The 16,844-nt window shown below is 35.0% G+C and overlaps 1 protein-coding gene across 1 annotated transcript; it reads right to left on the reverse strand.

Moving 5' to 3' along the window:
- Positions 1-10,657: 10,657 nt before the first annotated feature.
- Positions 10,658-14,250, reverse strand: LOC141672474 (putative receptor-like protein kinase At1g80640). The gene is made up of 10 exons (XM_074479090.1): positions 13,904-14,250; positions 13,504-13,674; positions 13,173-13,423; positions 12,955-13,087; positions 12,788-12,851; positions 12,608-12,704; positions 12,373-12,472; positions 11,596-11,714; positions 11,423-11,512; positions 10,658-11,230 (listed from the first exon to the last, which is right to left on the reverse strand). Exons 1-10 carry the CDS (start codon positions 14,073-14,075, stop codon positions 11,066-11,068), a joined length of 1,362 nt encoding a protein of 453 aa, XP_074335191.1. The 5' UTR covers positions 14,076-14,250; the 3' UTR covers positions 10,658-11,065.
- Between the last annotated feature and the right edge of the window lie 2,594 nt (positions 14,251-16,844).

Consider the following 16,844-nt stretch of genomic DNA (forward strand, 5'->3'; position numbering starts at 1 on the left):
TTGGTAAGTCTGTCCACTATAACCCAAATGGCATCGTGATTGGCTTTTGTCCTTGGTAATCCGACTATGAAATCCATGGCAATGTGCTCCCACTTCCATTCTGGAATCTCTAATGGCTGCAACAATCCACTTGGTCTCTGATGTTCTGTTTTAACTCTCTGACATGTATAATATCTGTTAACCCATTCTGCAATCTCCCTCTTCATATCTGGCCACCAATAATTTTCCTTTAAATCTCTGTACATCTTGGTACTCCTGGGATGGATTGAATACCTTGAATTATGAGCTTCCTGTAAAATTTCATTCTTCAACTCCATTACTGGTGGAATCCAAATTCTGGAAGAAAACCTAAGAATACCTTGATCGTCCTTTTGCGTGCACAATTCCTCACCTACCAAACGATTAATGTCCTGATCCATTATCTCTTCTTGACACTTCCTTATCCTCTCTAACAACTCTGGTTGGAAAGTCATACTATAAACTTTTGCTTCATCAAGCTTGCAAACTCTGATTTCCAATTCTAGTTTCTGAAATTCCTTGTATATCTCCTCGGGTACTGATAACACATTCAATTTTTCTTTTCAACTTAACGCGCCCTCCACAATATTTGCTTTGCCGAGATGATAGTTAATCATACAATCGTAATCTTTAATCAACTCTAGCCATCTTCTTTGTCTCATATTAAGCTCCTTTTGTGTGAATATGTACTTCAAGATTTTGTGATCCGTATAAATCTCGCATTTTTCTCCATATAGATAATGTCTCCAAATCTTCAAAGCGAATACTATGGCTGCTAGCTCCAAATCGTGAATAGGATACTTTTGTTCATGTGGTTTTAGTTGCCTTGACGCATACGCAATAACCTTATTGTGCTGCATTAGAACACATCTTAATCCTTTATGAGAAGCATCGCTATAGATTACGAAATTCCCTTGGTCATCGGGAAGTGACAGAACAGGTGTTGTAATTAATCTTTACTTTAATTCCTGAAAACTTTCTTCACATTTGTCATTCCATATAAACTTTTCATTCTTCCGTGTAAGCTTCGTCAACGGTGTTACAATCCTTGAGAAGTCTTGAACAAATCGTCGATAATATCCCGCTAATCCCAAGAAACTTCTTACCTCTGTCGATGTTTTCGGTCTTTCCCAATTTGTAATTGCTTCAATCTTCGCTGGGTCCACTTTGATCCCTTCATTGCTGACTATGTGTCCTAAGAACTGAACTTCCTGTAGCCAAAACTCACACTTCGAGAATTTAGCATATTACTTTTTCTTCCTTAAAATCTCCAAAGTTGTCCTCAAATGTTCTGCATGATCCTCTTTTGTCTTTGAATAAATCAAAATATCATATATAAATACAATAACAAACTTGTCTAAATATTCCTTGAAAATTATGTTCATCAGGTCCATGAATGCTGCCGGGGCATTGGTTAATCCAAAAGACATCACTAAAAAATCATAATGTCTGTACCTTGTTCTGAAAGCTGTCTTTGGTATATCCTCTGGCTTAATCTTTAGCTGGTGGTATCCCGATATCAGATCAATCTTGGAGAAGTACTTGGCTCCTTTCAACTGGTCAAACAAATCATCAATTCGAGGTAACGAATACTTGTTCTTGACTGTAAGCTTGTTGAGCTCCCGATAATCGATGCACAGTCTCATGCTCTCATCCTTCTTCTTGACAAATAGCACCACTACACCCCACGGGGATACACTGGGTCTGATTACTCCTTTCCCTAACAACTCTTGCAATTACTTTGCTAGTTCCTTCATCTTGACGGGCGCCATTCTATACGGGGCCTTGGATACTGGTTCCGTTCCAGGTGCAAAGTCAATCACAAACTCAATTTCTCTATCTGGCGGAAGCCCTGGTAACTCATCGGGAAACACGTCTGGAAATTCATTGACTACCGGAATATCTTCAAGTTTTTCGGGCTCCTGAATTTTGTCAATTACATATGCAATAAAATACTCGCATCCTTGTAGTAACAACCTTTTGGCTTGAATCATCGTTAAGAACTTCTTTGCTTGCTTCTGGCCCTTAAATGTTACTATCCTTTCGTCTGGCATCTTCACCATTACCTTCTTATTTCGACAATCTATTTGGGCATCGTGCTTAGATAACCAATCCATTCCTAAGATAACGTCAAACTCTCCTAGCTTAAATGGTATCAAATCTACACAGAACTTATTACCAGAAATCTCAATTTCACAATTCCCACAAACTTGATTAACAGATACACGTTCTTGATTTGCTAATTCTACAATCATTATTTCAATTAAATACTCAACTGGACAATTTAACTTACTAACAAAATCTTGAGAAATAAACGATTGAGTTTCTCCCGAATCTATTAACACTTTGGCACATAAAGAATTCATATTAAGTGTACCTGCCATGACATCAGTATCCTGGATAGCATCCTTCACGGACAGGTCAAAAGCCCTAGCCCTTGGAGTCTCATTCACTGCTGGAGTAGATCCCATAATTCTCAATGCATTACTGACCGGGGCTGATGTCTTGCAATCCCTAGCTATATGTCCTAGCTTCCCACATTTAAAGCATGTAAATCCAATAGCTGGAACCTTAACTGTTAGATTCCGGGTAGGCTGATCCTTACTCACTTGCTCTCTTAGTAGTTGGTTGCGGCACTCCCTTGAATAGTGCCCTTTCTGATTACACTTGAAACAAACCACGTTCAACTTATTAAAAACTCCTCCGTGCTTTTTCCCACATACCTGAAAATCTGGAAAAGTTAACCTCAACTGATTCGGCTGGTTCACATTGACTGGACGGTTTCCTTGACCTCCGCCGCTTGCATTCTATTTCTTGACATTAAAATTTCTCCCTGGCTGGAACTTGCCCTTCTTGAAATTTAGAAACTTCCCTTATTGTGATTGTCCTTCATTCCCTTCAAACTTCTTCTTCTTACTTTCCTTTTCTTTTTGTGACATCTCACTCTCAGTTTCTGCAATCATGGCCTTCTGTACAACTCCTGCATAGGTATCCAATTCAAATATAGCTACCTTTCCTCTGATCCATCGTTTCAGACCTTGCCGAAATCTCTTGGCCTTCTTCTTGTCAATGTCCACATATGATGGCACAAACCTTGACAACTCTTCAAACTTACTCTCTTAATCAGCTACCGACATATTTCCTTGCTTTAACTCCAAAAACTTCAGCTCCATCTGATCCTGAACAAACTGGGGAAAATATTTTTCTAGAAACAATTCTTTGAACCTCTCCCAAGTAATAACATTTGTACTTTCCAATGTCTTCACAGTTTCCCACCAATATGTGGCCTCATTCTTCAAATAATAACTTGCAAACTCAACCTTCTGTTCTTCCTTTACCTTAACTAAAGCAAATGACTTCTCTATTTCCTTTAACCAAGCATTCGCTTCAATTGGATCTAAGGAACCCTTGAATTATGGTGGGTTCACCTCCTGAAAAGTTTTGAAAGTTACCTAGGGATTGGTCTGCCTTTGTTGTTGTTGAGACAGGTGAACTGTTTGTTGAGCCAAGATCTGAAGAATCTGGGCTACTGCTGGGTTTATGGGTCCTGGGTTTGCATTCTGGTTGGTATTATCTTGGTTGTTGTTGTTGTTGGTTTCTTCATTCTGGGTGTTGGTGCGGGTATTTCTTCTGGGAGGCATTTTCTGTAAAGAATCAAACAACTTATTTAGCCCTTAAATCAAATTCCTTGCATAAAAGAAAAGTTTTGTAAAACAGAAATATCTCTTTTTTGAAAACAGTTGTAACAGTTGAACTAAGTAAATTGCATGCTTCTTTATAGAATGTAAACAGTTAAAGGGGTAGGGTACATGGTATCACAAGAGGTATAACTAGTGCAATAAGTAAAGTAAAGTATAACAGGTGCAGTAATGTAAATGACAATGCTGGAAAGGAAAAGGTACTGATATATATAGATCCAAAAGTTTTAGGTAGTATAAGCGTAAAGTCGCTTCAAAAGTAAAAGCAAAAGGGTACAACAACCTACTCACTAGTCAGCAGATCTAGTCTATAAATTTAACCCAAAAGTCTACTGATACATACTACACACTACTGTACATAATAAGCAACTACAACAGCACTGCTCAGCATCTCCATCTCTGTGTCTCTATCTCTAACTCCAAGGAAACTCTGGTACGCCCAGCCTCTCGAGGTCCTCCATCACCTCCCTGGCCCATCCCATAAATGCATCAGAGCCGGCCAATGTAGCTCCATGTAGTCTGGCCTCAAGAATCCTACGTGTCACATGGATCTCCTCTCGGAGCTCCCTCACACTACGATCAACATCTGTAGTCCTGATGATATGATACAGCTCTCAGATCTGTGCCAACAAGGAATCACGCTCCAGTAGAAGAGCCTCATACCGGTAATAAGGAACAGGATGCAATATAGACTAGAATGGGGCACCCGTAACTGAATGCCCAGTGGAGTCTGAATCGGCAGGTGGGGGTCCTCTGATTGGTGCCTTATACTTGGGGGTGGAATGGCCTGCAGTGGTACAGGCTGCAACACAGGTGGAGGTAAAATAGCCAATACTGGTAGGACAATAGGACGTGGATCTGAAGATGGTCCTCCAACTGAGGGCTCTGAGTGATCAGCTAATACGGGGATGAAAGAGTCGGCCATCGCTGCTATCTGAAATCATATCGCAAAATAAGAATCTCAAACTACAACGCGAATCATACTAATACATGTTATACCGTCGCACTCAACCTCTCGACGTTCTATCTCCCTACTTCCTTACTTCTAATCCTAACCCTCTACCCATTCCCATCAATCTAGGTTTGTGTCAGTGACTTATAAGATGTAGCTCTGATACCAAACTTGTGACACCCTCCAAACCCAGGTCAAAAGTTTGGGGTCCACCCACGCACACACACCTTATTTATAACTTGCTTATAACAATAATGAAGATAATAATGATATGCAGTGACCCTACTTACCAACTATCACGGACCGCAACAGGTTAAAGTATGCACACAAGACACACATACACACTTATATTACAAACGCCCAAATACCAACTATTCAAACTTACAATTGAATATTAAATATCATTATAAACTTTACAAACTTAAACTATCACAAAAGCTGTCAGCTAGCTTAACTCGATCAACCTGGATCTCTAGCTCTCGCACTGGATTGAGGATCCTCGCTACCAACAGGTTCCTTCTTTACTGGAAAAAGAACATAAACAAAATCGCACAAAAGAGCTAACTAGCCCAGCAAGTCACGTTGACAATATTGAGAATAAAATGATCAAGTAATATGAGTTATGGTATCAAGGGAACAATGAATAATGATATAGAATTGGATATTATGTTTTCATTTTAAAAACCAAGGTTAGGCTACTGATCAGTCACGCACTAAACCCGAGCAAGGCACACAGCTCTGCTCTAATTACTGGATCCAAGGCACACATTGGCCTAACTTGACCACCAATCTGGTCCACAATTTTATAAAACAATCCAATTTTATCACAATAACCGAATAAACAATGTAAAGCAATAAACAGAATCATAATCAACATGGGATATTTCAATCATGAGATGGGTTCAATCTTCACAAGGAAACAAAATAGCAATTCCAAAGAATGGCTATCAACTGGTGAAAGAATCGGATAACAAAAGAATCAAAGTTTCAAGGATACAAGGATTTGGTATTTCAATGTATAAGGTATAATGGTTTGAGTATATAAGCAAATCTTGGTTCAGTGTTCGGTATTTAGTTTGTATGTATTTGTGGAGTAGTATCATATATCTGTGGTTCGTATTCGGGTATTCAGTAATCAATGGTTCAGAAAGAATAAGGTTTACGGTTCAAAGATCAATAACTGGAATCAAGGTTTAGGGTTCGGTGCTTCAAAGCACTTGCAATATAAGACAGAACTATCAGTTATTCACAATATATCTCGAGAAAGTTCAGAACACTTGCCTGGTATTAGACTGCTATACTTCACTAACTCCCAATCACAATCTCTTACTCCTCGACTACTTGTTCTCTATTCCTATGCCTGGCCTCTTCTGTTCATATATCATAACTATCTATCAATACTCAACTCATACGATTATATTCGATATTAGCTTCTATCTACCCTTTGTTTCACCCAAATCCGATTTACGGATTAAAAGATACGATCAAAATAGTCATATAACGTACACATACGCATTTAACACATTATTTAATGCACATATAACACATAACACGTAAGATATTTGATTGAAAATACTTTTCAAAGAAGGTTTGATGATAAAAAGATTTTTCAAATATTTAATATGAATTTTAAAACATTTTTCGGAATTTAAACGGGCCGTTGAACCATTTTTGAAATAATAAACAAGGTTCAGTTTGCCGAATCTGGCTTCAAAATAATTTTATAATAATTATCAAGCCTTGAAAACAATTTAGGATAATATTTTAAAGCTCGAAACTATTTTTCAGAATTTTTAAATCAAAAATAAATAAAAAAAAATATAATTAAATAATTGATTAAAATAAATTAATAATTAATTAAATCAATTAATCAATTATTTTTCAAATTAATTGACCAATTAAATAATTAATTATTAACTAAAATTAATTAACTAATTAATTCAGATTTATTTTTGAATTAAAAATAATTTTTGGAATAAGAATAATAATTTTTGGAATTTTTAATAATTAAAAACGAATTTCTGTAATTAAAATAAATAGAAAATATAATTTATAAATAATTTATAAACAGGAATCCTAAATTTGCAAAGTCTGGAAAGTTTAGGGACCTAACTGTTTCTTCTCCAAAACTACGGGTACTAAACTGTAATTTTTACATGGTTCACCGGAAAACACACCTGTCTCGCTGGAGAAGACGATCCAGAGATGCTCAGGCCACCACCACCTCCAAATCACATCTCCTCACCACCAAAAACTCAACCATGCAATCCAATCATTTTAATAACCCCGGAACTGGCCGGAAACTTTGTTTGCTTCCATTTGAGCAAACCAGGAATCGTCAGTTGTTGTAATATACATGAATCGATTGCAAATTCAACAATCATCCGAACAAAAATTCATAATTTAAATCCAAATAATTCGAAAATAAATAAAAAATATATAAAATAAACCTTTGATTCTGCAGTTCTGAAACTTGAAGAAACTGACAATACTCCTTAAACCCTTCATTTTAGTTACCAGAGCTTTCAAAACAAAGATCAATAACACCTTGATTTTGCAGTTTGATTCTTGAAAGGTTTTATGAATATAAGTATTTTCTCTGTAAAATTTTATAATTTACTGGCTGCAAATGATTTTCTGTACAAAATAAAATAAGGTAAGGGCTATTTATATTTACGGAAAATTAGTATCCCGTTGGATCATTCCAGATATAAAATAGTATGTTTATTTATAAAAACAGATCCAAAACGGTACCGGTTTTCGGGATAATTATCCAAATCTGTACAATTTGTACTGCGGTCTTGGTCTCAGCGCGTGGTTACACGTTATAATAGTTTAATAAAAAGATCCCGTTTATTGAAAATACGAGTTTGTTGATTTACCGAAACGAATTTTGTATCGAAAATATTGCGCCGGGACCCGCACAGGACAAACCGTATGCCGGATCGAGAAAGTCCAAACATGGAAAATACTCGGAATATTGCAATTAGGTTAAGAAGGAGTTTTCGGAAGAGTTTCGGGTTATAAAACGTAAAAACGGGTGAAGTCGGCTGGTTCCCGATTATATGAAATAGTTTATAAATACTCGGAAAAAGAATTTATTAAATCCATAAATTTCCTATAAAACCATAAATCATCATAAAAATAAATAGGAAGATATGACAATTATCTATATTTTATTTTGGACATATAAAAATTAAAATACTCAATTTTTATTATTTTTAAACATCCAAACACATATACCACTTAACAAATAATTCACAAAAAAAATACTGAATATGCATAATATTTATTTATTAGCAAAAATAATTACACGATATATCCCAGATATTACATTTAGGGTGTTTTGTTATCATCAAGTTTCTCTTAATTTATGGCTACAATTACGGTAGACATAAATTGGGGAAGATTGTTGGAAGATTTAGTGATTATGTAGCTCTCGGCGGATGTTCAAATATAGTCCCGACGGATGAACTTTATAGTCCCGACAGATGACAACTGAACATCCATCGAGAGTGTAGCTTATGTAACAATAAGTATTGTAGCACATTTCTGCAAACAACAATGTTTTAGTTGAGTAGATTATGTAGGATTCTTTAAGTCATTTTGACTATTGGATTGATATGCAGAATAGGTTGGCTAATTGTAAATATAAGATGTCTTGTAATTCTGCATAAGTGAAATAGAATCAAGTGACAGAAAGACTCCCGACGGATGATCTACAAAGGCTCCCGACAGATATTCAACAAGGCTCCCGATGGATGATCAACAAGGCTCCCGAAGGATGATAATATTCAAAATAGCAGTTGACAGTGACAACACAGTCACATGCGTCTGGTGTTTGCAAATGGAATGTGGCAGCCTAATTGCAGGATTTAGAGAACAAAGAAGCATTACCATTTCCATGTAATTATGAAGATATTCAAAGATGCTGGTTAGAGTAATGTAGCAGCATGAAGTTAGACTAGATTTAGTTTGTCTTATTGTCTTGTCTTACTATCATGTAACTTGGTAACATATAAAACAAGTGTAGCAAGTAGAACAAAAAAAATGAAGTAAGCTTAATTTTCAGAGAGATAGAAAAGGCTGTATGTTAAGAATCTCTTTGCAATTCTGTAAGTTCTCTTGTAAGCAGTTATGTGTTATTCAAGCATCACAGAGTTCTCAACTTTATATATATCTCTGGTGGATAAGTTCAAATCCACCAGAAAGTTTTAAAGCTTTGTGTTTTATTACTTTGTGTTTTATTTTCTACTCTGCTTTCATTCCGCACTTCTTGCAAAATCAAACACTGCTATATATTAAGTAAGAACATCCATAAAATCAGAAAAAGGAGCTAGAATTACATTCACCCCCCCCCCCCTTCTGTAATTCTTGTTGCATTGTTTGGAAATAACATACATCGCTTTTTAATTAATAATCTGAGTTTTTTACATCAGACAGTAACTGATATCTTATTATGTATAAAACATCGTTTCCATCTACAGAAGTGTTGTTATATAGACTAATTGGTATTGTTTCTTGTTTATATTTCAACACTTAACTTTTCAAGAGTATGTTTATACTGAGAAGGAGACATACTTATAGAAATAAAAATTGATACCTGATTGGATGAGTCACCAGCTTCCTCTGATTTTTCCATTAAGATTAGTTATCATACTCACTATCTTCATCTTCATCAGTATTATCGCAGCATTTTACTTCTTCTATGTAAACTTGACTTTGTTGCTTATTGAGTAGTACCTCGTACTTTGCTTCTAACTCCAGATATACCTTATGTTTCTTAACTTGTTTTGACTTTTTGTACTCAGTGATAAAATTATCAAGTTCATTACAGTTAAAACATTTTATCTTAGATCTATCCACACTTCCAGATTTGTAGACAGTCTTCCTTACAAATCTAGACCCATTTTATTTCTAACCACTTCCAATATCAGCAGCTCCACTCGTGAACTTAAATGACTTATTTCTTTTAAATCTCGGATTAGAAAATTTCTTAGCCATAAAAACTATTGATTTGTTCAAAAAAAAAATTCAAATTTCTCGATAGTATAGAACTCATCCTCGTCAGGTCCGTTGCACAGTCACAACAAAAAAAGTTGGATAAATCTCTCACACGCCAAGTATTCAGTATTAAGGCTACTCATTTCGCAACTCAAAAACATTTCAATCATGGATGGTTTCCATCGATAACTAGTTAATTACATAAAGTTGGATAAATCTCTCACACGCCAAGTATTCAGTATTAAGGCTACTCATTTCGCAACTCAAAAACATTTCAATCATGGATGGTTTCCATCGATAACTAGTTAATTACATAGCTAAAATTTAACAGGTTCATTACAAATCATGAACATTACACACACCGCAATATCTCGTAACTTTAAAATTTATAATAGAATATGATTTGTCTCTCGCACGGATTGTCATGCTAGTTAAAATAATAATAACTGAACTAATTCATTATTATAGTTCATATTTGTAGTGTTCAAATAATTTCTGATTTGGTTCTGATTGATTTTTATTTTTAGTCCGAAACTAGTTTTTAGATTAAATTTTCGATTCGGTTTCTAGTTCAGATCAAATAGGTTTCCACATCATTTTCAGATTATTCAGTTCGGGTTAGAGATGCACAAAAAGTCTGGGCCCGAAAATCTGGTACGACCCGATCCGGTCAAAACCCGGTCAAGCCCGATCCGGTCAAAACCCGATCAAGCCCGACCCGGTCAAAGCCCGGCCCTATCCCCGCCCGATCCCAGCCCGATCAAATCCCGGCCCGGTCAAATTCCGGCCCGGTCCCGGCCCGGGCTTAGGGCCTCGACGGGCCCTATCCCAGGTCTAAATATGATTCCTCAATCGTCCTTATCCCAGAGTTCATCCAAACGTAATATCAATAATTATAGTTTAAAAGCCATAACTAAAAGAAAAAAGAAATTGAAGATTGCTTTTATTAATGACAACTATACAAGTAACAAAAACTCTTTAAAAATATATCAAACTGCCCCAACACCTCAAACTAGAAATATTAGTATCACGCAGTCTACACAGGCAGTGACAACTGTACACAATGAAACTCTGCAACAGAATAATAAAGATACATGCATTAAAGAAAAAAAATCTATAATTGTAAAATCCTATACAGATTATATATATGACAGAGTGTTTGACTTGCAAATGGCACCTGAATGGCTTTTTTCTCCAACATTTGAGCAATCAAATTCCAGAAAACTAAAGAGGATTAACGATCTCATTTCTTTAAATTTTAAAAATGTTATCGGTGATCGTCACTTTTTCCGTTTATATTTGTCGGGAATCAATTGTAGCCGCAAAATGAACTCTAGGAATTAAGCTACATGCATACCAAAAAAGTCCAGCAGTGTATCAATAGAATACGTGGTTATGATTCGGTAGGTTGTACAGACACTTCAGGCTTATGTTGTGCTATTCTCAGTGTTCCGCCAAGCTCTACAGGAACGAGTGGCACCAGAGAGTGTAAGACGTCAGTTATTAGAGGACGGTAGCTTGGTTCTGGTTGAATACACAGCACAGCAACTGCAGCAACCTATAGATATTTATAAATAAACAAAAAAGTTACATAGTGCACTTTCTTGAAGAGAATGTACCAAGCTAAATATTCTAGTTCACCCTATGTTCTCTGTATTTTACTTTAGTTTGATTATCTAGTTAGAAGAACAAACTTATACTTACAAACCCAATAAGTGTAAATAAGATTCAATTTTCTCCATAAGCTAACCTGGTACAAGTGTTTAAGATCCATTGTATCTCTAATCAGAGGATCCACAATATGTGGTAGCTTTGATCTGTCAGTGAGCTGAGGCATGGCCTGCAGTTAAGATAAGCTACCCCCATTATTAATAATGTTAAATGGACCTAAATACTTTTGAATTAAAAGCAAAGTATAACTACCCATGTGACAATAGATTGGCATTGAGATGGTGCCAGTTTCTCTACTGGCCTTCTTCCTAATAAGAGCTCCAAAAGAACAACACCAAATGCATACACATCACTTTTATCTGTTAACTTTCCTGGAAAATATTAGCAAAACCAACATATTAAAATAACTATGAAATATGGATATTATTAAGACTAACTGCTATAACGAAGCTTGGGGAAAATGCTCAATTGCATAACATATCGTGTAAAACTTAAAAAAAAAACAGTTTTGCTCCTATTCTAGCTACCCATGGATAAACCTAAATGTGAATACTTCAAGTTACAAAAAAGTATACATCTGCCAAAAATTAGCCCACCTCAAAGGGTAAATACCGACATGTGGATGGCTATATTGAGCATATAATTAAATCTTAGGTATATGTTGCTGTAAGCACTCACTGAACACAATTTGCCAACCATATATGTCTATGCCACTCAATTTCTAACACCTGATATAAGATGCCACAAGTGCTTAGTGTTTATATTAATATAAATATCTTGAATATAAGATGTTCAAAAATTGTACGGAAACACTCAGAGACATTGGATGTGCAACAAAACACTCAAGCTTACTTAAAATACTACCTAATCTTTTTCTTAAGTCGGGCAACTAATATGTATATTTAGTAGCTTGATAATATGCTTTTGCGTACTTATTATAAGCAATAAGAGGACACTTAAAACTAACTAGTATTAGGTAATTATTTACTATTATATATGCAATTGTGTAGTTGGAGTTAGGTGTCTTGCCGTCTAAAAGGTACTCAGGTGCTACGTAACCCAAAGTTCCCGAAAGTTTGATGTTGCCTTTGTTTGTCCCTTGAGTTACCGCGAGACCAAAATCCGAAAGCTTGATCCAAACAAAAGAGGAGTAAGTTTGAGTACATTGATTTTAATTAATAACAGTGAGATACAAATAAATAATGCAGTGGTCAAATATTAATAGTGTTAAAAGACAGGCCAGAATTTGATATGTTTTTCTTACCTTGGAATTGTAGTTAGAATCTAGAAGAATATTAGATGATTTCAGATCTCTATGGATCACTTGTGGCTTGCAGTGCTCATGCAAATACTCTAATCCTCTGGTCAAACAAGAACATATATATTAACATCCAACATCAATTATTTAAATACAAAAGTAACATGGTTTGTTCAACCAACACACCTCGCGGTATCAAGAGCAATTTTTATACGACAATACCATGTTAAAGCTGATCCATGAGAAGGTCCTGAAGAGGTTTCAATAAAATATTACTAGATTGCTTCTTACCAAGTAAGATAGTAGATTGAATCTAAAGGCTTTAAGAACATTAAAAAAAGAATATGCCTTACCGTGCAATTGAGTTTCAAGGGAGCCATTTTCCATCAGTTCATAAACAATAAGCCTAGTATTACCATGAATGCTATAACCCAGTAATGAAATTATGTTTGGATGTTGAATTTTACTCAACAGATCAACTTCAGTCTGCAAATCGAGAACAAGTTCAATACTTGATAGAACAAAACAAAGACGAACTTAATACACATACGGAACTGAAAATAAATTATACCTGGAATTCTCTAATGGAATCAGGACTTTCACCATTTAATCTCTTGACCGCAGCATATACATTATTATCCAATAAACCCTTGTATACACATCCAAACCCCCCTACACCAAGAATATCACTTTCCCGGAAATTGTTTGTTGCTGTCTCAAGTAATTTATAATCCATGAAAGTCACGGCCCCTCTAGTACTACTCATCTTCGAGGAATTTTGTTTCCCCATAAATGGGGCTAATACAAATTCTTTTGCATAACCTATAAAACATAAATATGATGTCAAAAGTAGCATATTCAAATAATTCTCAATAGATCAAATTTCGAAGACAACCAAATACTTGAGCTACGAGAAGTATCCTTTTCGGATTTGTGGGTGTTTCTTTTCCGGTAAATCCTCAAACATATCAAACACAAAATGATTAACCCCAGTGCTGCAGAAGCAACAATGAGTGATATAATTGTCTTCTTATTAGATCCCATATGATGTTTTGCACTTCCAATTTCAGCCACTGATGACATAAACAATACAAATAAAAAACAGTCAGCAAAATGAAGAAAACACAAACGAAAGACACAATCTTGAATCAAAGATGGAAGCTTTATGATAATTTGCAACCAATGTGATAATAAAAATGTAAACGTGGAGAATTTAAAACTGAAATTATCCAAACCCCATGATCCAAAAAATTCAAAATAGCAATAAAATGACAAATCTTGGGTAAAAAAGGCAGATTGTACCTGGAGAAAGAGCAGCATTGAGTGAATGGGAAGCTGAGGGAATGAAGAAGCCATATGGTGAAGACAAAGGAGCAGATATAGGTGGGAAAATAGGGGCTTGTCTAGCATCAAGCAAAACCAAAAGGGGTCCATCAACAAAAACAAGAACCAAAAAAGCTGCTAAATTTCTCATCCCCTTGGTTTCACTTGACTTGCTCACTTTCTGTCTAGTCTAGTGGTACAATTGTAGACACACTCATACATACATAACTGTAGTTTCCTTTGTTGTGTTTAAAATTGAAGGGGGCAGATAAAAATAAGGATGAGAGAGATGCCTAGTAGGACAGAAGAGTAGATGTCTCCTTAAATACCAATTTTAACTGACCAATAAATTTGATGAGGTGGTTTTCATACAAGTTACAACTTGATAATTTCAAATAACCCCGGGGCCTTCTGCTTGCCGGGCCCGGACTCAGACTCTTTTTGGATGGAAACGGCGACGGCGTGCGGTGTTACTGTTGGGTGGGAGCCTACAAAACAGAACCGGAGGGCGTGGCGTCCCCGCGGCACCTGCGGCGTGAGAATGAGAAAGGGTTTTAAGGAGAAAAAGGGCAAAACAGGGATTATGTGAATATATCTTATGATGAATGCGTGTATGTATGTATGTATACGTGAAAGAGAGAGTATGTGAGATTGTAACCTTTAACCTTCCTTCTGTTCTACCTATATGCCTCCCCCTAGGATTTAGGGGTTTGCACCTTTTAATCTGGACCGTAGGTTTGCCTTTTGGACTGTAGAGCATCTGGACGCCAGGATGCGTGAGAGTACTATCAGATCCGGACCGTAGGAACGTCTTGGATCCCGGTTACCTGGACGGTGGTGATGTTGCCACGTGTCCTGGGCTCCTCAAAGTCAAAGTTAAATGCGTCAGAGTACTATCAGATCCGGATCGTAGGAACGTTCTGGATCTCGAGTACCTGGACGGTGGTGATGTTGTCACGTGTCCTGGGCTCCCCAAGGTCAGAGCTGAGTATTCCGTGGGCTCTTATACTTGGTCCGGGCCTCTACTATTGGGCCTGAATTATTATAGGCTATCACCGCTAATCCACAACTGTTATGTCTGGGATGCAATTCCAAACGACCTCTCCTTTTATTTTTTCTGGACGAAACCAGCTGATTTGAACTCGCCTGGATAAAATAAATTCGATAAGTTCAAGTTTGAATGAGTACTTGATTTCAGTAAAAAACTCATTTTTGTTCTTAAAACATTAGCCCCTACCCATTTTTTTTAAAGAGTTAAGTGCATCTCCAATCATTTAGAACTCTTAACTAAAAATCATTAATACATAATATAAATAAAAAATATAGAAATTATGTAAAAAACAATTCATCTCCAATGATTCATTTCCCTTATTTATAAATATAGTCAACCTCTTGATATTGGCTATATTTGTTTAATCACTTTGTTAAATCACTACAAACCTGTAAAAAATCTGTAAAAAGATTCATAATCATTTATTATAATATTGAAGTAATATATTTTATTTAAAATAACATAAAATTTTAAAAATATAACTAAGCAATATTTTACACGTTCAATAAATTTTACATATTATCTTACAGGTCCAATTTAGCCCAATTTAGCCAACCAATTATAGTCAACATCATTGAAGATGCTCTAAAGTAATATTTAACTATTATATTATAAAAAATGAAATTTTGGCCAACAAAAATATAAAATAATTAAAATTTGGCCGCCAATTTGCATTTTATGAGATATTTTCATATAATTTAAAACTAAATCCCGACAATGAGTCGATCTAAACTCTTCTCGATTCAAATAAATTCGACTAGGCATAAGCCCGATTTTAAGTTCAAGTTTGAATAAATATTTAGGTTCGTAGGTAAAGAAATTCAAGTTAATTTGTGATTTGATAAATTCAATTTTTTTAATTGAAATTATTTCAAACTAAGACTCATTTCTACCGAATATTTTTGCATGAATTTCTTTTTTTTTCTTTTTATTCAGGGACGTAACTAGCCTAGGGCTTACCTAAGCTCAGGGCAATATCAGAAAATAAAATTAGTAGTTATATCTATACTTACTTTACATCCTAATTATATCTAAATCCCATTGCTAAGTCACATTTTTCCAGTCCATTTATGCTAAAACTTGTCCAACTCACTCAATCTCAGTGTAAATGAAACTAGTACTTCTATTTAAAAATTTTACGATCAGAGTTCTACTTTGAACACCGAACATTGAGTGTTGATATATTGGGCTATCGGCGTGTCCCTATTTTTATTCCTCTTAGTTAAAAGGAAAACATTAATATAAATGTACGAGTTAGATTAACAATAAATGACACCGCAATATTTTATTAAATAATAAACTATATATTATCAAATTATTATACTTTAATCCTTTTCGTCGTCAACACACTCACTGTCAGTTGTCTAGTGTAAACCCGCTAAATTCAAACTTGTAAGAGCATCTCCAACGGAAATAGCTATATTCATTACCTATATTAGTAGAAAATAGATATTATGTAAAAATTGATGAACCTATAAGGAATTCTGCTTCAGTGATATTAGCTATAATGATTAACTATATTCAAAAAACAGTTTTTATTGTTATTTTTAAATTTTAAGAGTTATGTTTTATCAAAAAGGGTTGATAAAAAATTATTAATAAAAAATAATTTTTTTAACTTAATATAAGTAGAAATAATATATATATATATATGTATAAAATAAAAATATTTACTGATGTTATTATAATATTTAAATCATGAAAAAAATTAGTTTACAAACATTACTTTTATATATTATAAAATATTTAACTAATTTTTTTATCCAAGTAATTTTTAATAGTTTTTTATATCAAAATGTACAATAAAAAATTATATAAGTAATTAATGAAATTGGTTAACATGATTTTTTTACAGCTTTTTGATATTAA

This window comes from Apium graveolens, chromosome 7 (assembly GCF_009905375.1).
Source record: "Apium graveolens cultivar Ventura chromosome 7, ASM990537v1, whole genome shotgun sequence".
NCBI classification, from domain to species: Eukaryota; Viridiplantae; Streptophyta; class Magnoliopsida; order Apiales; family Apiaceae; genus Apium; species Apium graveolens.

Excerpts from the sequence above, each read along its gene's own strand:
- LOC141672474 (XM_074479090.1), bottom strand. The coding sequence starts at position 14,075 with ATGAGAAATTTAGCAGCTTTTTTGGTTCTTGTTTTTGTTGATGGACCC. Across the intron at positions 12,705-12,787 it reads ATTGCTCTTGATACCGCGAG|AGGATTAGAGTATTTGCATG; the intron begins GTGTGTTGGTTG and ends TTGTTTGACCAG. Across the intron at positions 11,231-11,422 it reads ATCTTAAACACTTGTACCAG|GTTGCTGCAGTTGCTGTGCT; the intron begins GTTAGCTTATGG and ends AAATATCTATAG.